Genomic DNA, 24,627 nt, shown 5'->3' on the forward strand with positions numbered 1-24,627 from the left:
GCCTAATGGGGATTCAATCCCACATCTCCTACTTAAGAGTTCAAGATGCATCCAGCTACAAGAGGCATAGGGATGAAGACAGAGCACAAGAAAGAATGCAAACTTTTGCTTCTTCTTCCTTTAGAAGCCATGACTTCAAAGCCAAGCAGCTATTAATGCATATTGAAAGCGTCACAAACCTATTTATGTACAGAATGGTATGGTAGAAACACAGATGAGTCCTGTTTTATGGAGCCAACTGCTCTCCACCTAGGGCTTGGATTGGGGTGGGGAAGACATCTCAGGATGTGGCATTTCTTTGTCATCACAAAAGCATATCCCAGAAACATCATGCATCCAAAAATAAAGGAATATAGTCTTCATGCCCAAGCTAGTTCAGCTTCCAGAGCAGCTACACACACTTGCACAAAACTTTAAAATGTAATCTCTAAAGTCGCAGCTCTGTGTGTGGAGGATAAACACTGCATGGGACAACACTGGGTGAACTTGGTCATTCCGGAGGCAGGACATCTCAGCCTATGTCCCGATGGGAGAAATAAGTGAAGTGCTGCCGGATGGATGGCATGTCCTTCATCTGGAGAAGATGCTTATACAAAGAAACATAAGAAAAAAAAATCAAAACAAAACAAAAAACCCCCACAGATTATAAGTGGTCTGGTGAATGTGCACTTTTCTCTACCCTGAAATTTTACAAAGATTTTCTACTACTTTTAAACAGTGGTGCACAGTTGAGCCAGACTGAATAAAAAGAAGAAACAAACGAAATGTTTTCAATATTTTGAATGGGTAACCTAGTAGGCTCCTTTAAAAAACACAAAAAGCGCAACCACGCCATTTCCAAGCCCGAATATCCGTAACCAGAAGGTAAATAACAACCTTTTGCAAACCGGCATTAGGAAATCCCGCCCGAGCGCGGCCGGCCTGATTCAGGGCTCGTGAATGCGGAGCCGCGCTGCCGGGGCAGCCGAGAGGCAGCGGCCGGGCCGGGCCCGGCTCCCCGCGCTGCCCGGCCCCGGGCGAGGCGCGCCGCCCGCACCTGCGCCCGCCCTCGCCGCCGCCTCCTCGCCCACCTGGCCGCGCTCGGCACCGCCGCCGCCGCCGCCGCAGCAACATGTTGCCCAGGGGAGCCTCGTCCATGCCGCCGCCTCCCAACCCCGCTCCCTACTTCCCGCCTGCGCGGGTCACGCTGCCCTCCGGCCTGGAGATCCTGCGCACCTTCTCGGGAGCCGTCATCTTCCTGGAGATCGTGAGTGCGAGGGGCCGGGGTGGGGGCGGCCGCGCTGCTCACCTGCCATTTTGTGAGCGGGGCAGGTGTGGGGCCGGGCTGGGCCGGGCTCGGCGCCTCGGGCCGGGGCCGCGGCCCGCGCACAGGTGGGTTCGCGGGGCTGTTTGGGCTGTCCGGGGCTTGGAGCCACGCTCTCCCCCGCCCCAAAAGGCACCACGGAGAGTTACACCGGGTTCTGTCTACGCGCGTGTACGCGTCCTCTGCAGACTGCTACAAGTGTGCTCAAAGTCATGTGTGTGTTAGAGCTCGCTGGTGTACGCAGGGCTGAGGACCTTTGAGCTGAGGTTGGATGTGACTCTGGCTCTGTAGTGCCACTGATTAGTAGGAGATAAAAACCAAAAAAGCTCGGTAGAACTCATCATTCATTAATTTAATTTTTTTTTGTTATGATCAGAGCAGAATACTGCTTGGGTCCCAGCCTGTGAGCTGGATCCCAGCTCACAAGCTGTAAAATTGTATCTGAGCAAGGCACAAATCAAAACTCGAAACACAAGTCCGGGCACTAAACCAGGCCCAGAGGCAGTAGGGACAAAAGGTTAATTTGGTTGGCCAACCAATTGTACATCTGACAGCCAAGCTGTAGTGGACAGGTGTAGTGTGAGGGAAATAGCACAACAGCGAATGCTGAGATTAGCAGTCTCTACACTACCGTTCTAAATTTATTTTTAAGGAGCCCTGCAAGTTTGCACATTGAAAATACTGAAAACATTTCATGTGTCTCTTTTTTTTTGTTTAACAGACACTTTCTGCTATCCCTTTTGCTTCCTCACTGCCCATCACTCTCTGGTCACCAAGTAACAGACTTGCACCTGCAGTCTTGTGAAACTAGAGAAAGTTTGGTTCTTCACAGCTAAAAAAGGAACCCTAGAGAACAACTTGAACAGTAATACATAAACCCATGGGAGCTTTGAACTGAGACTAGCAATGCATCTTTACATATGTGCTGCTGCAGTGTAACACCAGAGAGGACCAACTAATTTTATAGCAGGCATCTTTTGAAAGGTATCTCTTATCCAACTGTGATACAAAAGAAAGCTCTCTGAATCTGAAAATGTAACCTCTGACTTCCTGGTTTGTAAATCTGTAGAATTTTAACAGGAAAGAAGTAACTTGCACTTTGAAATAGATTTTAGTTGACACTATTCAACAGGTTGGATTATGAAGTTTAATCTTTCTGTAATAAACAAACATACCTGGAGTGAGTAATAATTGTCGTCTATTTATCCTTTTTTATTAAGATGCAGGATTTGCAGGAAGAAATAGTAGTGTTCCTTTGGCCAAGAGGGTTAAACCAGGGAAGCCTTAGAAGTACCTAAATTGTCCATCAGGCCATGCCTGGCACAGCATCCCTACCAGTCATTTGCTGTGAGGAGTCTGCTGAAATGAAAATTGGCATTACTGAATTATTCTCCATGTTATGATGATTCTGGAAAGCTCTATATTTTTCTAGTCTTTACAGCATAGTTTACAACTCTCTTTATTCTGTATTGTAGTTTTTTTTTTCTTTTTGCTTTAATGCTTTCTGTCCTCTGCAAAGCAAAACAGTTTGAGATTGAATCCAAAGTAGTAGAAATACATCCTTTTCGTGCTAATTTGTGTATATAGAGAGAGATGTGTGTGTGTGGTGTGTGTGAACTGTGTTTTTACATTTCTTATATTTTGCTCAAAATTACAATAAGGGTAAAATTTTCAGCAGCTGCACACAAGTCACCTGAGTTTCTAAATCCCATTTTCAAGACTATTTTAAGAGTTTTTAGGAATTTCGGAGTGGCTTTGTCTTTTCACCACTTACTGCCTATCATTTCTGAGAGGAGGACTTGGGTTCTCTGAGTACTTTTGAAGTGTTTCCTCTTGGTTCCTAAGAGTCATCTGATGATATGTACTGTGTGATATCAGTTCTTAGGCAGAAAGGACTGAGTAAAACTTGTCCAGTTCATTCTCTGTATTCCTTTCCTTGCAGGTGTTTGGAACAATAGTCTGGATTTTGGTCGCCTCTACCCAAATTCCACTGCCCCTACTGCAGGGATGGGTAATGTTTGTGGCAGTGACAGCGTGGTTCCTCTCCATTGTCTTCCTCTCCGTGTTCCTCTTTGGTTATGCAAATAGAATTGCTGTCAACTGGAACCAGGCGGTAAGATTTTTTTCTTTATTTAAGGATTCCCTTTGTTTATAAACTGAAAATTATTTAATGAGAAGTGTTGATCCTAAGTATTAACACCTGGCTTTCTGCTTTAGGACAGAGTTTTTCGAACAGGAATTCAAAACCAGAAAAAGAAAGAATAGGGTTACAAAGGTGGCAGAGGAAACTGTTTTATGATGGAGGCTGAAGGAGCTTTTGAAGCTGTTTGAAAAGTACACTTGTGCTCTCTGAGCACATAAAATGTATGAGCAGCAGGAAGAGGAATAATTTACCAAGGTGCAACAAGAAATTGGTTTGAATGCCTGGAATTATTGTGCATTGGAAATCAGAAAATACTTTCTGACTATTAGAGAAGTGGTAGTAACACCTTGTGAATATTATAAAGGAAAGGATGCATTTGTGAACATACTGTATGATGTGGTTGTCTGAGATAGCACAGACTGGACTTCAGCACCCAGAAGGTTCCCTCCAGTTCCTAAGAAAGTCTACTGGTGACTTTTGGGTCAATTCCTCAAAGCTAAGGCAGCAATGGTGAGTGGCTGTTAGACCTTAGGTGGTAAAAGACATCCTAACCTGCACTGTGATATATCTTAACATCTTATCAGGAGACTTAATGTCTTCATCTTTCTTAGAGGGAGCTTGGTGTGACTACAGATATAAGTATTCTTTGCTGAGATTTTAGTTTTGAAGACAGATCCTGAATCTTGCTGTAATTGCTTGTTATGGTTTGTGCCAGTAGTTCTCAAAGACTATAGCTTCCTCTTAAAAAAGGGAAGTTTTTTGTATTAGTTTTTGCCAACCACATGGATGCCTCAGGTTATTGACTGGTAATTTACATGCTCCTTTGTTGTCATTAACTGTTTTTTACTTTGAGTTTTTAGTACTCAAGTAGTTAAGCATGAGATTATATCACACTCTGTTATGTTACTGGAAGTGAATAGTAAGAGGCAGCATAACTGTGATCAGAACTTTTAATTTTCAAAAAAAATTCTTCCAAAAGGACTGCAACTTCTAAACCACTGAAGTGTGTCTGCCTGTAAGTGCTGATCACTTTCACTTTGCTCCTGGGCAGCTTAGTTTTCCTATTGACACTTTCCTTGATCATAGCTGGAATTGCATCCTTCAGTATCAATAGCTATGGATATTTATCTGCTCAGGCAATTTATGGATAGGCCCTTAAAGCAAAAGTTCTTTAAAGCAAATCATAAAGCTTATGAGTTTGGAGCTCTGATGAATCAAAGCCCATCAGTGCTAACAGACTGGATTCTATTAAAAAGCAAACTTTGGCACTTCGATAGTGAATAAATACACATACAGCATCAGCTTTCCAGCACTATGCAGGCAGTAATTAGGCTAATAATCAGTTACAATCACAGAGACCTTTACAGGGATTTATGCTGCAACATCCTCACAAATTATGATGCAACAAAGCCCTTGAGCATAACTAAAGTAAATTAATAGTGTCCTGGGTTTCATTGAAACTGTTTGCCAGTTTACAATCATGCATCTGTTTAAGAGTTGCTGGGTAAGGACAAAGCCTTAGATTGAAAATGCTATACAAATTTCATCTTTTAACAATTGTGTGTGTGTTACGCATTGGCTACTTGATGCTGGCAGTTTGCTATACAGTTAATTTTGTCCCTTGTATATAACAAATTGCTGGAAAATTTTCTATATCAGGAAATGGATACATGACTTGTATAAAAACTGCATCTGTAACTCCAAAAAAAGCTGACAGAACTCAGTCAACCTCTTAAATAAATGCAGAAGGAATAATTTTATCTCTAAGTTGTAGCTGAAACTCAGCCCCTTCCACCTGTCAACAAAAATAAGAGAAGACACTTTACCACTATTTTCAGGTGCCCAAATGTTTTGTAACTTGTTGACACTCAACTCTTTAGTTTTTTTCTGTGATGAGTAGGGTTTTTTTTTACTTTCTGTTGCAAATAGATAATTAAATACTGGAAACACTAAAACTATTTTTGTTACTATAAATGCAGTCCTGGATTTAGTAATACCTTACACTGTAAATATATCTGCTCATACTAATAGACATATATTTAAAATATAAGAGGATACACACTGGAAAAGATGGACCTTATGGAGCTCCATTGCTCAGTACATCAGTGTATTAAACCAGATGGTATGACAAGTACTGCCCTTTACAGCCTGACTCACAACACACTCATTTACAAAATTAGATATGAGCTAAATTATCGTGCTGCTCTCATAGTGTTTTGCATGCACTTTGTATGAGGTTTCAATGATTATACAAGTGTGGGAGCAAGGGAGAGTTAGGCACTATGATAAGAATTAATAAAACCCAAAAAAGGTCCCTCATAATGTCTTGGGGATTTTGATCACAGAAACCATAACCGTGTAAATGTGAAACCTTACTGGTGCTACAGAGCTTCACTATAATTGCTGCCAGGAGAAGGAAATTGGAGGGTTAGGCAGGAGAATGAAGGAGATGAAAGAGTATGTCCTGAAAATATCTCTCTGTATGCAGTCAGTCCTGATCTAGTGGATCAGGAATGGAGAACTGTAGTAGCAGCTTATAACTTATCAAAACTGACTAGGGTGTGATTTAGGTAGCTTTAGCTGCAATCAAAGATGGAACAAGTAATGAGTTTGAAAAGAAGATTCTTTCATTTAAAAGAAAATCTCTATGAAGAAGGTGCATTTCTCTGGACAGGGTAGTGCAGCACATCCTCACTGCTCTCAGGCAGGCAGCAGGCAGGTAAGGATGTCTCACAGTGATTTCTAGTGCAGGCGAGTGCTGTCTGCTGGACACACACAAAGTATCCTGGGTTCTCACTCTAGGCATGCTGACAGTCCATTGCACTCACGTGAAGTTAAAGTTCATAAAGAACTCATTAGTACTGGAGTTAGACTGCATATCATAGGTATCAAAGCATACATATACTTGTGTATATTTTAAAAATTGTCTCTGTGGTTTTTGCAGACCTTCACAGGTATATGCACAAAGTGTATGTTGTATGGATCAAAAAATTGAGTGCAGTACAAATGCCAGCTTTTCAGACTGAATAACTGAGGGCAAGGTTGGAAGAATACTTTAGACATTTTAAACTGTACTGGAACATGCCTTAGATCTTGCTGCTGGAACACTGGGCTCTGAACTAGGGCCTGCAAAGGCACCAGACTTTTTAATGTGTGTCAGTAATGGAACCCAGAAATGAAAGTTAGGGTTTAAACCTTACATTCAGTTAGCATTCATCATAGAGGACAGAATTGCCTGGAGAGGGCCAGGAGAGAAGCATATTTGAAGTAAATCCTTAAACCTGTCTGCACAAGTCTTGGACGTTTTATTCCACAATATCATGAAGAGCTGTCAGGTTGCTGACTGTTGGGTAGAGCCAAGTCAGAAAGAGTTGTGGAAATACCTCAATTCTTGAATCTCATTGTTTTGGGACATTGGACATTACAGTTGTGTCAAAGCTGAGTTGTTTCTGGGCATTTAGAGAAGCAAAATTTAAGCATGGAGCGAATATTTTTGAAGCTTTGATTATAGCTGAGAAGAGACTTATGGGACTGCAAGGTTTTATTGTACTGCTTGAATGGTGATCAAGTTGTTCTGTATATGTCTTCTTTTTTATTTGTCTGAAGGGACATTTCTTTAAATGCCACTAAATTTAAGGTGGTCTAAAATGTCAACATGTGTATGTAAAGATGAGCATGTGCCTCGTAATTTGAAAGAATATAAGATTTGGGGAGAGGGAGAGCTGCCCTTTATCACTAACCATGTTAATGAGTTGCTTATAATTGCAAGAAGCTGTGAAAACTTGTGCAGGTTAAGCTGTCAGATGGATTTAACACTGCTTATCTCAACTTAGTGTTATCAGTTCTTGTTTCATGTTTCAGTGTTGGATTTCATTTGTACTGAGATGAGAAGAATTCAATATGTTTTGGAGCCCAGACTGATTCTGTTATTTGCTTTTTAGGATTTTATTTTCCATGGGGCTACTTTTGTCTTCTATTTTGGAGCATTTCTACTGCAAGCAGCAACTACATCTCTGCATTACTTCCCCCGCAAATTCAACTCCACCACACAAGAGACAATTCTAAATGGTCGTGAATATAACATAAGCATAGCAGCCTCGGTATGTGTTTTGTTTATTTGTAGCAGGGGAACAGAAGTCTGTAGCAAGCACTTGTAGCCAGCCATTCAACTTGGGAATTTGACAGCAAACTGTAATAGAAGAGGAGCTGTGAGAGAAAGAATTGCCTTTGACAGCAGCAACTAGTGTCTAACCAGAAACATATAAAAATATTGGTATAAACTAATGCTTATGGATAGCTATTTACTCTTCAGTATAGTGTAGAGGTCATACTCTTCACTGTAGTATTTTAACTATATGATCACTACAGCTTATAATTTTTAGACAAGGTGTTTTGTAAAACCAATTTTGGTTATTAGAATAAAAAGTACAACTGAGCCTTTATCAGAGGATAAGGTATAAAATGTGCTTGAAATTGCTTTTTTTATACCATTTAGATAGTCCTGAGCATGCCATAGAGATAAAATTTTGGACTAGATCTTTGTGAAGCTCACATATGTGCTTACTACATTGGGGCCCTGCTGTCTCTTACTGCAGTTATTAGAGTGCTTTCCTTGACAGCCTAAGCCCAGAATGCATTTTTCTCACTGTAGTTGCATCATCACTGAATCAATGTGTTTGGTGATGTGGGTGTCCATAGCTGAATCAGAAAACGTATCAGGCTTTATTTTTTACCCTGGCTGGACTCTTCAGGGATGAGTAGAGATATTTCAGTCTTAACTTATAGACCTGAAACCACTGCTCTTAATTTTTTATCCAGAGACTTTCAGGGAACTGTATATATTTATTAAGCTTCTAAACCCTCTGTTCTTATCTGTTGTCCTTAAAACTCTGTGCACCATAACTTTAGCACAGTAAGCACTTTCAGTTCATTGTAAGATAAAAAGAGATGAACTGAAGGTGTAAGGGTCACACTGTCTGCAGGAGCAGAATAGAAAAGAGAAGCCTTTAGCTTTGGCAAGGCAGGCCCTGAAGAGGTGAGGTGGGTGTGTCAGTGTCCCCAGGCCAGAGTTCCTCACATCACCCACCTGCCTGGAACACACTGGAGGGCATCTGATCCCTGGTGCCCATGTGGCACAAGGGCAAAGGTGGTGTTCCAGCTGTGCCTGAGCTAAGGGAGCCTCTTTATACTAAGCAAGTATCTTAAATTCTACCCTTAAGTGTACCTCTTCAGTCCTAGTTTAGTGTGCTCATATCCCACTGAATGTATGGTCACTGCAGTCATTTTGTCTGACAACAATACTGGGCACTCCAAGAAACCATTCCCTGTTTCCATGCTAATTTTTTTTAAGGGAGAATTCAGTTCTTCAGGCCAATCAAATCTGTGTCAAGATAGAGAAGGAGAAGATTATTTTGTAACTTGCCTCAGTATGTTAATTAAGAATAGCTGGTAAACAGTGAATGAGATAAATTTAGTCTTTGCATTTTTTGTAGAAGTGTATATTTAGGAAGTCAAAACATACAGAAAAAGATTTTGAATCTTTAAAATATTTCATTGAAACAGTCTTGTCAGCCACATGGCAAAAAGAAAAAAGATTGCTAACATTCTGTCTTTTAAGGTGACATTTATGCACTGTGATTAGAAATACATAAATGTTCATTTTAACAGGTGGTGGTTCTATGGTGTAGCATTTATTCAAAACTTTAATTAGTCAAAGTAACACTTGTATGTAAAGGATGATTGAATTGGTATATTAAAAGAGACAGAATTCAGCTGGAATATCACTGGACAATATGAGAAATGTTTTTTTCAGAAATTCAGTTTCTCCTATCTTCTGTCGAGTGTACATTATATACTCACTTTCATTGTGGCATGACCCTCAGTTCAAATCTGTTCAATTCAGTTCTTGAGCAGGAGCAACTTCCCTGGCATTGCCTGGGAAGTTGTTCTGATGGCTGGGTATCTGGTCAAGGAGGGCAGATGGGAGTTGTTTCTGTGTTTCTTCAAGTAAAAGAGTTCTGCTGTTTAGAGGGTTTTCTGCTTTGATGTTTGCTGGGGTAAAGGCATTCAGCTGGAAACATCAGAGATTGATGTTTGACCAGTCTAGATAAGAGAACTGCAATACACAGTGTACATACACATATTTACTTTCACCATAACTTATACGGAAATTCTATTTCATGTTCTATTTCTAAATGTCTGCTGAAGCAAGCAAGTGAAAAGCAGTAACATGAGGTAGTAGTAAAATGGGGTTATTGCAAAGAAGTTCCTGAGAAGACTTCAGAAGATCCCAAACCTATCCTACCTTATTAAGCGTTTTGATTGGGGGAGGTACCTTTTGAATCACTTGTCTTCCTGTATTCATTTAGAATAGAAAAATATTGTAGAACAATGTGTGATTCACTTTTTTCTTCCTTGTTTTTCTCTGCTCCTCCTCTAGATTTTTGCCTTTGCAACAGCTATTTGTTATGGTTGCAGCACAGCCCTGGCATTAAGGAGATGGAGGCTAAATAACAGCTGAAGAGAGGTTAATGCCCACGTGTTCCACTTCAGATCAAATTAAGTGCTACTTGTCTGTTTTACTGTAATTTAATTCTAAAAAGACTTTTTTTTTTCTGCTTAAAGTCTGTTTTAAATGCAAGTAACCCCTAATCAGGATTTCTTCAACAGAAAAAAAAATTCCATCTCTTCCCTTTCTCATAATTACTTTTACTGTGTACTCATTGTAAGTTTTTAGAAGTTTAGGGATAAAGAGATGTGTCATTAGCAGACAACAGAACTCCAGCACTACACCAGAAGAGGAATAAAATGGAAACCAAGCCAAGATGTTGACTGCACAGGCAGCTAAAAAGCTGCCCCTTGTAAAGCCTTGGGATTAAGAGCTTCGTTACAGTGCACTCCACACAGGTAGAGCCATGGGTGTTCTGTGTGCTGCCCTTTGCATGATCAGAGCCCAAGCTGACTTTGAAATTCCAACTTAGTATATATATATATATATGTTATTAACTTTGATGTACAGAGACAATATTTTAAAAAAACATCCAGTGAAATCTTTTTATACTCTCTTTTAGCCATGTCTGGTTAGGGTCACCTGAGCCTTAAAGCTTACTCTGTTCCATACTAAATGAAAACTGGGACTTTCAATCAGTTGTTTATTAGTTTTAGGAATTTAGCTTAATCAGATCTATTTATACTACAAAACAAAACAGTGCATTTGTGTTGTGTGTGTATATACATGGTATTTTTTTGTTTAACAGGAATTTTTGCACTGTTTAACTTTGTTGCAGTACAGCTTTGTTCTTGCTATTTCAAGTGCTGCATTTGTTAGGTATTATGTGAGTCAGTATCATTTGAATGGAATGTTACCAAATAGTGAATAATGTCTGACCTCAATTCTTGCAGTGTGTTATTTGTTGCATTCTAAAGCTGCAGTGTTGTAAAGGTGTTCTTATTTGGACAGATGCCTATGCAACATCTTGCTGAAAGCAGTGGGGTGCAAAGCGGTCCGCCCACTATGGAGTTTGCTTTTCACATGGATGACGTTTAATTGAGCCTCTCTTGAATATCCTGGTGTATGACGACATGCATTATTATATACAGAAAATTGATTTAGCAAAACTAAACTATAGCATTGTGCTCTGCTCCCTGACACTCATGTTGTTTTGTACATGGTGAAGCTTTTTGTTATTTTGCTAGTAAATAATTATTGCTTTTGTGAATAGTGCCAAAAAAGATAAGCTGGGACAATAAAGGCTCCCTGTCATTTGTAAAACAACTGTTCACTACATCTTGCCAGTGCACCTGATTATTCTGCAGAGACCAGCAGTGGTTGCGTAAGGGAAGACAGGATTTCCTTCATTCCCAGGCCTACTCACTCTCCTTGAGCCAACAAGGGTGTCTGCCTTGGAGGTTACTTTATCAAACTTGTCAGCTACAAGGATCTCTGAGGGGCAGCCACCCTCAGCAGTGCCCTGCTGATCCAGGGCATGTTCTTGTGGGTGGCACAGCAGTGAGTGGCAGCCTTCTGACTGTGGAACCACTTGGTCATCCTGAATTACTACAATGGGACATTGTCATTTATCTGTTTCCTAAGATTTTGTACTCTGCCTGATTTTTTCCCTTAATTCTCTCATTGCATTTAAAATTTTTGTGAACATTTTATCTAGAGTCCTATACTTTTAAAAATACTTCATGTTGTACAAAATATATTTACGCTGGAGTATATGGATGAAAATATATCACAAAGACTTATGCTAAGCAGCATTAAAGTTACTTCATATATTTATGGCAGTAGTCTGGTTATTAATTTTGTCTTTAGAAAGCTACCTTGGTACTCTGATTCACCTGATGTTAGAGATGCAAAATTCAGGCTAAGATTTCATGAGAAGGCACAGTTGCACTGGGGCTACTTTCACATATGCTTAATTAGTGTCACAGCTACTTTGCCATGTGGCACTGTGTGCATATTGTTGAGAAGAGTAAAGTCAACGTTTCAACATTACAATGTTTCAAACAGATGCTGACCTTCAGTTTGGTTTCTCCTGTGTCCTGCACCCTCTCTGTGCCCTGCACACCACAGACTGTGCATGCCACAGCTGCAGTCTGCAGCCAGCTGAGATCGTGGAGGGCAGATCTTAATGTTTTGCATATTTAAACCTACAGAGTTTGAATCCTTCACATGGAGTCAATTAAAGAGCTATCCAAGCTTAGTTGGAATTTGTATCTAACCTCCAAGTTCAAACCTGAGGTGTGAAACCCTTGATTGGTGAGTGCTGTTCAAGTCTCTTAATCTACTGGTGGAAGTGCAGATAGCAGAGTGCGGTTAGCGTAGCATGGAAACTGTTTGCATAGTGAGGAAAGACTGAACTTTCCCTCTTAAGTATCAAAGACAAACAAAGGACAGAGAAGAGATAAAGGTAAAAACTACAGTAATGAAGAACAACTTTCACAGCTAAAATGGAGTGAAAAAATAGAATTTTTGTGTTAGTAAGGTTGGAGTTTTGCTGTACTTTGAGGAAGATCTGTGGATAGTCAAACTGGAATATGCAGTTACGTTCTTTCAAAAAAAAAACAAACAGTAGTTAATTTTTTATTGCTTTACACTGGGAACTAAAAAAGTAGGTGTGACCGAAATGGTATGTGCATGCTGGATGTGTGCAAATACTGATATGGGTGTAATATGTAATCCTTGTGATAGGTATTCCAGGGAGAATGTGCAAGCTGGTTCTGAAAAATCTTTCTTCCTTGTAAGAAAATTCCTCCAAGCCTATGATCTTCAAGGACATAAGCTTAGACCTCACCAAAGAATAGAAGGCATGGGTGGGAGGGACATAGGGAGATAATTTATCTCAATTCATTTAAGGTGAAAGGAACAAGACCACAGATGCCTTAACAGTGTTTTCATCAAATATCTCTTTTTGATGTGAAGCTGCAGTGCAGCACTATATAGGGTATCATACAGGTCCCTATTCTTAGAAAACATTTCATGGTGTTTTGGATAGCACTGTGTGGTAGCTGCTGGTAAATAAGGAGAAGGAGCTTCAAAGGAGACTTTTCTTCAAAGGGTGCAGAGACAAGCAACAGTTATTGCAGTTACTCTCTTTCTAAAGAGAAGTGAAAGTGCACATGTTAGAAAGCTAATATTTTGTTAGAATTTTGGCAGAAAATATGCACAGCACGTGCTTCACTGAAGTCCTGACTCTGCTTCTGCCTTGCTAAATGTCTGGAAATAATCCAAAGTGACACAGGTCCTGCAGGATTATTGATCTGCACGGGATCAGTCTGTTCAGAGTCTCATGATTTCTCTGGCTGCATATATTGGTTATAACTCCTGATGTGAGTCAAGTTGTGCTACTGTGAAGTGTTTCCTTAAAACACAGCTGTAAAGCACAGCTTTTAAAAGATAGTGGCAGAACCAGTGACTAAACAAACCTGTGCCCTTCATAAAAATAAAAGAAAAACCACTGGATAATCACTAAAACTGTGTTGTCTCTCACTTCCAAAACCAGTGCTGACTCCTGTTGCACTTCCTCTAATTGTTGTAGATTTGCATTTGCCTTATAACTTTAAAGAATTTTGACATTTATAATTTCACCATCTGAATTTCAAAAAATAAGAGAGCTTAAAACTCTAAAAACTTGTTTGCCATTTTTATCTAGGCACTGTGAAATTGAACAAAAGCATTCTGATGCATTTCATGCTCCTCTGCCAGGCTGCCCAAGTTGCACAGAAAGGCTTCCCAGGTTTTTGTCCAAAGATAACAGGAACCATTAGAGACTGAGATGCAAATAGAACATTGCTCTTTCTAGTCTTACAAAAAGAAAAACCTGAAAGTGAGAGCGTGTTGTCTTTCTTTCTGAGCTGTATTTGTACAATTGGTCATGACACAGTAGTCTTTGTTGAGACATAAAGAAAACCAGAAAGAAAGAAAAACAAAACAGAAGTAAAAGCAAATCTTATGTACTAAAATTAGTAAACAGAAATGGAAAGAATTTTTTTTTTTTTTTACAAAGCTGAATTCAGCATGATTGTTCTCTTTTCTCCCACCTTCTTTTGCTCAGTTTTGGTGTTTGTCGCAACACCCTTATAACCTGACCAGCTCAGAATTTACTGTATTTATCCTCAAGGTGCTCCTGTAAAGAAGAAAAGTGCTGTTCCCATTTCACAGGTGGAAACTTGGATGCGGAGACACTGAAGAACAACTTGTTTGCCAGGGGCCTCTCTCAGGAGACCTGTGGAGCAGGGAGAGGAAACCTTTCATTCTCAAATGAAAGTTTCTTGATGCCTTGCCCAGCAGCCTCTACTGCTGCCCACTGGGGGCTGGAAGGAAGCACTGTAGTGTGGGTTGTGTGTGACCTGACCTTACCCTGTCTGTCATGGTGGTGTTACTCTGGCAGTTAATTACATGGGGTTAAAAGGTACAATGACTGTTAGTGGAGGATTATGAGTCAAAGGGAGGTTTAAAGTGCCAAATCAGCATTCCTAGATCACACATTATAATTTCCAGGTGTTCTAACAAATTTTGGTTATCCAATTGTAAGTAGACATGGAGTTCATAGAGTGAGGTGTTAATCTACCCTCTGCATCTTAAGAGAGGATAAAGGTGCTCAGGAATCTGTAGTTTTCTGATGCTTCCTGCTATGTGACATGTTTGAGCCTTAAATTCTTGGTGCTAGCAAAACACTGCCTGCCCTGAGCCTGCCAGGACACAGCACCTTTCAGTTCAGTAACCTGAGCTAAGTTTTGGCAACTAACCTGTCACGTTACCTTTCAAGGGAACACAATGATCAAACTAGGTTATGTCTAGGTGTGGTTTTAACATCTTTCTTGCCAGGGATAATTGCAAATGCTGGTAAAGATTCTGGAGATTGTAGATGTATATTCATACACTTATGTCCAGAGTTACTGTGCTTGCCTTCAGAGAGGCTCTTAAGCAAAAACTGAACCCTGTGGATCCATACAGGGTTTGATTATGGTTGCAACATTATTAGTAATCTTAAAAGAATTACTGCAGATTTTAATCTCATACAAACACCATTTCCTGGTCATCTCAGCAAGGTGTGGTTTCTGTCACTGGACCAGTGCTGTGACACAAGAAACAGCAGAGAAAACACCTGAGAAAAGCTCTGCATAGCTTGAAAAGCATCATAGAATAGTTTGGCTTTGGAAGAGATCTTAAAGGTTCTGCACTCCTCCTGCTGCAGAGCTGGGGCCTCCCACAGCTGTGTTGCCCTGTGCAGAGGTGCTGGGATTTCCCAGTGTTCTGATTGCCTCCTTGAGCAATTCTGCTTGCAGTGACCAGCAATGATTGGCTTCTAACATCACTTTGTAACAAGTGGTTTTGGTTCAATAAACTTTACCAAACAAACAATGAGGCAAAAAATGTTTTATTTGCATATAAAACAGAAGTGTGGAAGATTTTCTGGAAGATTTGCTGACTCATGTTTTGTCCCACACAGAGATCACAGCCATTTTTTTTCATTATTTTGAAAGTGCAAAACACATTTTAGCATAACTTAATAATGTAATTAATGATATCACAGGTCTTACTCCTCACAAACTTCATGTCCTGGAAGTATTTCCAGACTCCTGGGTCCAGATGAACATCCCAGCTAGGTTGCATCCCTATGCCTCTGTAAGACCTAAAACAGCATCTTCCCTTTTCCCTGCCTCTAACACATTTTTGGAAAGCAAAAAAAGAGCAGCAGCACAATCTAGACAGGCTGGACAACTCAGAAAATTAATGTGGTGTATTGGAGTATGATTCATTCTTCAGTAACACCCATGGGCATAGACAGTCTTGAGGTGTTTCCACCAAGATAAAATACAAAGCTATGGCAAAAGAGGAAATGGGGAGGCCTATCGGATAGAAAAGGTGCCTAAGAGCTCAGTACTTGGCTACAGTTACTTCCTGTAAAAAGTCTGGCATCAAATCCAGCACTTAGCTCCTGAATATACCTGCTTTTCAAACTGTTAATACCTTGGCCTGGGATCTAAAGCCCTGGGGAACCTGTAGGGCCAGCTTAGAGCTTTGGGTTGTTGGAATAAGAAGCAAGGTGAATCATCACCAGATACTTTAACTCAAAATTCAGGAGCAGAGGAGAAAGAGTTGGTGGCAGGTCCCTTTTCCAACTTGCTACCAGCTCTAGGAGCTGGGAGAATGGCCGGAATAGTTTTCTTCTACCTTCATTCCTTGGCTGCAATCACCATGGACCTACAGTGAGCTGCAGGACTGAAAAGATGAGGACTTGTACAGAATAATCTGAGATACACCTGACATATCCACAGCAGTGACAGCTGTTCCTGGGCCAAGTCCAAAATCCATCCCCCAACCTAAAATAAAAATCAATCAAATAAACTTATAAAAATAATGACATTTTCAAACAACATGCCTGAGTCTTAGCTGGAGCAAATGTTCTTAGAAAAAGAGTTACCTCAGAGAGAAATTTAATGGTGAACAAGAAGCCAAATTGTTCTTTTAGTTATATAAATGCAACTTCTTCTGAGGTCTAGTTGCCAGTGAGAAATTTCACTAATGGAAGTAAGAGCAGAATTTCCCCTCAGCACTAAGTAGAGCTGACCTTTGAAACAAATGGAATTACGAATTCCTTGGCCTTGTGTCATTTGCTGTTTCTACTAGGGATCCTGCTGCTAGGGTGAATTGCTGCTGGGATATGTTTCTGCTGCCCTTAAGGGACCAATAGCCTTTGTGGCCATGGCAGGCTTAGAAAGTGTGAAGATTTCAAGATAAAAATCCAGCACTTGTAGAATCTCATTATTCTGGAGGACTTACTTACAGCCTGTGAATGGTTTAGGGTCAGCAATTCTGGACAGTGTATATGAGGTACAATGGACTTACAGCCTGTGAATGGTTTAGGGTCAGCAATTCTGGACAGTGTATATGAGGTACAATGTCACATAAATCTCCAGAGATGAAAAGCTTCTACCTTATCATCAAGTTACAGGCCGGCTGAAGGGATAGCAGGAGGGGAGATCCATTCGGAGTTTCCAGTATCTCTTTCGCTAAGAGGAGACCCCGAAGGGCAGGAGCCGCTGCCGGCAGATGGAGCCGCCGCGCCGGGAGCCGCGCAGCGCGGAGCCGGCCGCCCCCATCCCGGGCAAACACCGCTCCCAGCGCTGCAGCCAGGTACACACTCATCTGAAAGAACCAGGCTTGCTTTTTCAGCTTTTGTTATAAGGAGACATAGCAACAACTTAGCATTGTACGTGACTTCTGTTGTTATGGTTGTATTACAAACTTCATATTTATCAAGAACAATCCCAGGATACAAATACAATGCAAAGTCCCTTTTTGTTATGGTAAGAAGTAGCTGCAGACACTATTCTTCACTCTTCTCTCTGCAGGACACAATTGGCTTTTCTGCCTTCTATAAATCATTTGTGGTTGAAATCCATGTAGCTCCACTGGGTTAGAGAAATAGAAACTATCCTTCAAGCCTTAAGGAGGTTTTGGAGAGTTTTCTTTTTCCTAGGGAGTTATAAAAGTTGAATAGGTCAACTAATATAAAATGACAACCGAATGAGCTCATACCATGGGGTTGCATTGTTTGGGGCTGATTCTTTTTAGACAGTCAAGTTCTGGGCAGACCATGAAGACATCACCAAACTGAGTTGGCTCAAAGGTGGCAGATGAGCTTTAATATAGATAAATCTGGGGCAATGCATCTAGGAAAAAATTATCCACATTAGACCTGGAACTAAGAGTTATTAGGAAAAAGACCTCTGAGCCATTACTGATGGTTCTCTGAAATCATAAGCTCAGTATGCAATGGCAAACAAATTCCAATAAAATGTTGGAACTCATAAGAAGGTTGTTAGGAACAGGACAGAGGGTGCAATATTACTGCTACATAAAAACCAACCAAACAAAACTCCAAAAGCCCTGTGGTGCATTCTTATAAAAGGCAGCAAAAATAGCTTAGGTGTTGAAGCTGCTGCCTAATGAAGACTGAAAACACTGGACTCCACTCAGGAGTGAAGGAGACAATGGAGTGAGGTAATGATGATTTACCAAATGAAGAACATGTTGGTTAAACCAAACATGTAACATGTTTACAAGGATCTTGTATGGGATTTAGGGGACACTTGAGGTAACTACCAGAAGATCAGTTTAAAAGAAATAAAAGAAAGTATTTGCTGACACAGTGAGCAGTGAAGCTCAGGAGCTTGCCAACACAGGAGCTTGTGGAGGCAGACAGTGTTAGCATGTTCAAAAAGGGATTAGACAAATAAATCTGTCTTTATGCTAAAGGGATAAGGCAGGAGCATACCCTCTACTATGCCTAATACAACAGTTATGAATGCTGCTTATTGGGGAAAAGGACATAACCAGCTTCACATGGTCTTCCTAAACAGCATTTCTTTTTGCCACCACTGGAAGCAGAGCAGTGGGTGAGGAGCTCATTTTGTGCTCAGCAGACTGTCTCTTATATGCAGTTTGGGACTTCTTCCCCTTGGCAAGGTTCCCCTGTGAGATACAGCCTCTCCTGCACACTCAGTCCTTGCTCCATCACCTTGCTCCATCACCAAAATGCAGAGTTCATTGGCCAGCTGATAGTTGAAAATCAAGGCAGGTAAATTAAGATTTCTTGGAAAAGATGGGACTTGTATAAGTATATATATATATATATAAAAAATACTATATATTTATATAGTATAAGTAATAAGTATATTATCGGATAAAGAGATCTACTTGATTTGGTACAAATTAATAACAGTTTTGGCTCCTGGTCCTTAACGAGGCAATGGGAGAACAAGAGGTAAAATCAGGTCATGCTCTTACAAACAGTTTTGGGAGCAGTAAATAGATACAATAAAGATGCCCAAGTCAGCTGAGAAAATTCTACCTTAGTCTTCAGTTCTGCTCCTCCGATTCTCTCCAAAAGCATTTTTAAGCAGTGACAAGCTGAAAGCTAATTGTCAAAACTAATTATATGTACAAAGTAACTGAAATTTCCATGTTATCTCCTACATACTTCCTGGCCTCTTTTTTTTCTCCCCAGTTCATTACCTTTTCTTCTATGATTCTGCGAGGGCTGGGCTGTCTTTACATGCATGCTCATGCATGCAAACACACACACTCACGCTTCCTCATCCCACTTGGTTCAGCCATCCCCTCTCCTCCATCTCTTTTTATTATTTTAATACAGTCTCAGTCTCCTCTGTGTAGTGTTTTGGGTCCCATACGCCTTGCTGATGTTCCAGCCCCACGTCTTCTCACAGTCCTTGTGTCAGGCTTTAACTGACTCATCACTTGTGTTAAGACAAAGACAGGGATTTCATGCTCCAAATGACTTGAGCAGGGCTGTGGGACTGCAGGTAACCAAGGAGTTACACTCTGCTGCTGGACATGCCACAGTTCTGTGTGTTGGGTGAGGGGCCTCAGACATGGTCGGGTACCTGCCTTTCCCTTGTTAACATGCAGCTGCTTGGCAATATGGATACAGGATTATTTTTTCACTATAGGCAAAGCAGTTTTTCCCAGTTATTCTTTTTAAAAGGATTGAATGACTTTTGATGAAACCTTTCCTGGACAGTGCAGCAGAAAATAAGCAACCAGCATGGAGAATTGATTTAAAATCTGGGAAGTCATAAGCAATTGAAAAAGCCTTTCAAAGGAAAGTGTCGTGTTTCTTTAATGATAGGCAATGCTTCCTACTCTGGCCATAGCATCTTTAAAGCCTTCACATCAAGAAGTCCTCTTGACACTGAAGAAACATTGCCTTTTTTTTGACAAAATTCCAGCTGTATGATCATCACTGGAAAATGCTTGTATTGTTATGACCAAATGTTCTCAATTGCAATCTATATGCCATTTTTCTCAAGTGAGACTGAGGTTTGCTTTTCAGACTGAGGGAAGTATTTGCCACTTTAAAGTACCCCCTTTCCCTGAGCATATGTGTCACTTTCCTGGAGGTCTGAAGCTGGGGAACTCTCCTGTTGCTGTGGAGCAGCTGTCTTGGCTTGTTCAGCTGTGCCAGCTCACTTCAGCTGGGCATCCAACCTGGTCTTTAATAAAGTTCTTTTGAACTTTATTATTTATGCTTTGTTTTTCTTTACCTGGCAATCACCAGGATGGTGAGGGAAACTGGCAATAAGACCAATGGCTCTCTCAGAGAGATGTGATCATATAGGGGCAGGTGGAGAGGACAAACTTCAGAGGTTCACAATAACACACTTGCTTCAGAAAGTATTCTTTATTCAAATATCTGTTAAAGGGCAGCAAGTAACCACAGGATGCCATATATCTCTGGGTTATAACTCTCAGCAGAGAGGCTGCACAGCTTCCTGGATTGTCTTTAACAGGAGGCGAGGCAGACCTGGAAAGTTTTCCATTTTCCAGCCTGCTGGCTTTAGCAATAATGTCATGTAAGTCCAAAGGGAGACAAGTGACCTTCAGCTCATGCTATTGTGCTGGTAACACACATAAACAAAGCCTGTAGCTAGAGGGGGAAGAATTTCACCAGAAACCAGGTCTAAGAAGAAGTCCTTTCCTTTGCACCTTTTCATATAACCCTCCTGTGATGAAAGCTCCCCTAAGTGACTGCTCTTTTTATTGTCCATTCACCTTAGGGGTTTAAACTCACCTCTTCCACTGTCAAAAGAGATCCTTTAACACCACACTCTCATCAAACACACACACACACACGTGCTGAGTTTGTATCAGAGTGAATAAAGGGTGTTGTGTTCACATGGTGATAGCCATCAGTAAACTTCAGGTGACAATCATTTTCCCATCATATCCTTGTCATCCATTACCAAAGGGCTACAGAATATCCCTGACAGGCTACAGGTTACAATCTTAATAGCTGTAGAAGATGGTCAAATCTTTGTTCTCTCATGTCATTACCAGTACCCATAGCCACTATCAGCCTGGATGGATTTTCCACTCTTCTGACAGCCCACAGTGTGCTGACATCTGTCCCAAATGCAGTCTCAGATGAGCCTGCTTCCAATGGCAATTTTGGACATCCCTGCCCTGCTTGCTGCTGCCAGCCCAGGGATGCTTCTGCATGTCCCATCCTGGGCTGCTGGCCCCGTGGAGGGTACCTGTCCTGAAAGGAGCTGGCAACTCTCTCTCTCCAGACATGGGCAGGGTGTACTGAGCAGCACATCCAGCAGAAAGGGGGAAAAGGATTTAAAGTATTTCCTATCTTTAACATTTGAAAAAATCTAGACTGTTCCAGTGTACCAGTGTGTCCCTTGTGGCTCACTCTACAGCTCAGTCCAGCACTCCCCTTTGATGTTCTGCCCACAGCATAATAAAATTCACCAAAGAATAGAAAAACAGCTCTCTCTGTGAAAGCCACAGGCAAATGAGCTGGAAATATGAACTGAAGCTGCACCATATTTTTTTTTCAGGAGCAGATTCTTTTCTATTCAGTCACCTAAAATGATATGGTAGAGTTCAGCCAAACTGAATGATGGTCAACATTGCTAGAATTTGCTGGGGTAAAAGATATTTATAGCAGATTTGGTAAATTACTACATTTTGCTAAGTGCAGAAAGGGGAAAAGGCCTTTCTTTAGAGATAAGTGTCTTAGTTTTTTTCTCCTCTTCAGACTTCTGGTTTCATCTTGTTCAGTATCAAAGAAACCAAGCAAAAATATGCAAAATATCACTTCTGGGAAATAATAAGTCGTGGGAAAAGCAGAATTCAGGTATGAGAATTTTAATTGGAAAATAATATTTTCTTTAAGATCAAATCCCTAGTGCTCCATAAGTTTAAAAGGAAAATACTCTGTCTAATCTATCCTGATCAGTGGGAGATTTTTTCCTCTCACTGTATTCATTTCTGTTTGTCTCATTCCTGGAAAGGGACCTCTTTTTTAGATATCTCCTAATTTTGTGGTAGGGATTGTGGATTTTGGTGAAAGGCCAAAGTCTAAAGACTTTCAACGCTGAAAGTTTCTAAGAAAGAAATTATGTCAGATAGATTCTCTTACCTCATGTGACGCTTGGCCTGAGATTTTCTGCTGCTTTTTTTTAGGATGCTGGAAGAAAGCTGTGCTGCCACTTGGTGAGCAGACTGTAGTTCAGCTTTCAACTAGTCCTTCACAACTTTTATCCACAGAGAAACAGAAAAGAAAATGTCTTCGACAAGAAGATGTAGTGAATCAACTGTAGCAACATGCCACATGAGATAATTTTTAAAACCATGTATAGGATATGAAAGGCTAAAAATCCCATTGTCTTTTTAAGTCATGAAGGGCCAACTCCATAGAGGCCAAAACTGTGACCATTCTTGTCATACATAAATATTGATGGTCAATACCTAAACTGGAGTCTCCTAACTGGATTCAGAATGAGTGAAAAGTCCCAGTGCATGGCCAGGAGACACTGTAGTGTCCATACCTAATTGTCTCTGTGTTTTAAAGGTACCATGTGACAGAATACAGTGGAAAGGGGTTCAAGAGATGAGGAAGTCCCCATCAAATGTCTAAAATGCAGTACCTGCTGCCTGTGCTTCCCTTTCTGTTCCTAATTTGAACAGTCCTGTGCAGAATTTCACTTTAAGGGGATCTCCCTCAGCACAGGGTGCTGCAGCCACCACGGTGCCTCCCCTCGTCACCCCGTGCCTGCAGGCGAGGGCTCTGCATGGATTGCTCTGTACAGGGCACTGCTCCCCTCACCCACACCCAGCAGTGGTGCTGAGGTGCAGCTTAGTAGGAAATACCCTATTTTGCTCTTCCTTTTGGCATCTGGTCTAGCTTTTGAATTTCATGTGGTTTTGTGCTACACTGGAAGACCTGGAGCAGAGGCCAGTGCTAAATAAGGTGAATTATTCCCTCAAGCTGTTGCAGAACTCACTGTCAGAGCATTACATCACCACGTGGGACAATCTGTGGGGTGTGTCTGCACACAGCCATTACTGGGAACAATTCTTCCAAGGCAAACAAGACCACAACTCAGAAGCTGACTGCAGTTGAGTTGGAAGATTTGCCGTGAGAAATCCTGCACTATTAAACAAGGCACAAACTATTAATTCACCTTACTGTATTAGTAAAGACCTATGTCTTATGTTATACATACTGACCTCACACATGCCTTTTGCTCTGCAGAAGGACTCTAGTTGTTGTCTCACTAGGAGTCAGACCATGAAATCCCAAAGGATGTCTACATGTTCCCTTACAGCTGCAGCCCCTCATGGGGATGAGAAGAAGCTCTCTTCGTAGAATGCTGTGCTCTAAACCCTGAAACCTAATTGCTCTTTTGCAGACCCCAGCAGCAATCCTTTTGAGATTTTTATTTGAGCAAAATGCACATTGTACAGTCAGCCTTCAGATATTTCAGGGGAAAATTTTCATTATTAGGGACAGAAATGAGGCATACAAATCATTAATACATTCTGGCTTTTCCAACACATCTCTTCATCTAGCTTAATCAGAAGCCATGAGAAGAAAAGAGGATTAAAAATATATTTCCACAGGGAGTTTCTTAACTTTATTTCTGCTCTAAGGCTTAGCACTTATGTGCTGGTTTGGGCTGGGGTAGTTAATTTTCCTCACAGTTTTTTCCTATGGGGCTGTGTTTTGGATTTGTGCAGAACACTGGGTTGATAATGATGGTTTTGTTATTGCTGAGCAGGGCTCACACAGAGCCAGAGCCTTTTGTGCTCCTCACTCCACCAGAGGGGAGGCTGGGGGTGCACAAGCACGGCTGGGAGGGGACACAGCCAGGACAGCTGATCCCAACTGAGCCAAGGGCTATTCCATCATTTATGGCACTGTGCTTAACACATAAACCTGCACAAGAAGAAGGAAGGGGGGATTTTCAGGGTGATGGCATTTGTCTTCTCAAGTCACTGTTATGTAGGATGGAGCCCTGTTTCCCTGGGGATGGCTGAACACCTGCCTGCCCATGGGAAGGGGTGAATGAATTCCTTCTTTTGCTTTCCTTGTGTATGTGATTTTTGCTCTCCCTATTATATTTTACTTAGGTCAACCCACGAATGTTCTGGCTTTTACTCTTCCAGTGCTTCACCCACTCCTGCTGGTGGGTGAGGAGCAGCTGCCTGGGGCTTGGCTGCTGCCTGGGGTTAAACCACGACATTTGCTACAATGGAAACCCATGCAAAACCACATTGCTGTAAAATACCAAGACATTTTTGGTTATGAATTTGCCTCTGGGATGCTCCAAGGCACTGAGTGTCCCAGAATGAAAAGCAGAACTGGGATGCCAGTGGAAAAGGCTCCAGCACTGGAGTCTCAGGAGGGCTACAGGCACGCCTTTATGAGTTTTGCCATGAAGTGCCAAGTACAGGTTGGCTTGGCCAGCAGGTGTGAAATTTCACCACAGAAATGTATACAGGCATAAACTGCAAGCCTCTGGCAAGTAATTTTTGTACAATTTCCTTGCCAAATGCTCATGCTGGGGCTTAGACCAACAGCACACAAGTCAGAACAAAACCAACTCCCAGTTCCAGTGTTATTCCATCCCCATCTGGCTTTTGCTGAGATCACCTTGTGTTTCATGGCTCCTTAGCTCGGCTGACAAGACTTAAGACTTACAGAGGCCATATGCTCACACACCAGAGCAGCTGCACAGAAACTGAGCCCATTCTGCAGAGGAGCAGTGACTCTCCCAACAGTGAGGAACAGCATCATCACAGCACACGTGGGTGTCCCCCTTCCTGGCTGAGTCTGACCTGGAACTGGAACAG

At 41.3% G+C, this 24,627-nt stretch overlaps 1 protein-coding gene across 1 annotated transcript; it reads left to right on the forward strand.

The window, feature by feature from the left end:
- Nucleotides 1–1,037: 1,037 nt before the first annotated feature.
- MAL2 (mal, T cell differentiation protein 2) lies at nucleotides 1,038–11,718 on the forward strand. Its single transcript, XM_039715434.1, has 4 exons — nucleotides 1,038–1,246; nucleotides 3,246–3,416; nucleotides 7,388–7,546; nucleotides 9,886–11,718. The coding sequence occupies exons 1-4, from the start codon at nucleotides 1,112–1,114 to the stop codon at nucleotides 9,964–9,966; spliced, it is 546 nt and encodes a 181-aa protein (XP_039571368.1). The 5' UTR covers nucleotides 1,038–1,111; the 3' UTR covers nucleotides 9,967–11,718.
- The last annotated feature ends 12,909 nt before the right edge of the window (nucleotides 11,719–24,627 follow it).

Source organism: Passer montanus, unplaced genomic scaffold (genome assembly GCF_014805655.1).
Source record: "Passer montanus isolate IOZ18808 unplaced genomic scaffold, ASM1480565v1 scaffold33, whole genome shotgun sequence".
Classification (NCBI taxonomy): Eukaryota; Metazoa; Chordata; class Aves; order Passeriformes; family Passeridae; genus Passer; species Passer montanus.

Bases quoted from the DNA above. Each gene is read 5' to 3' on its own strand.
- MAL2 (XM_039715434.1), top strand. From the start codon at position 1,112: ATGTTGCCCAGGGGAGCCTCGTCCATGCCGCCGCCTCCCAACCCCGCT. The intron at 1,247-3,245 runs GTGAGTGCGAGG...CTTTCCTTGCAG, and splicing joins CCGTCATCTTCCTGGAGATC to GTGTTTGGAACAATAGTCTG. The intron at 7,547-9,885 runs GTATGTGTTTTG...CTCCTCCTCTAG, and splicing joins ACATAAGCATAGCAGCCTCG to ATTTTTGCCTTTGCAACAGC.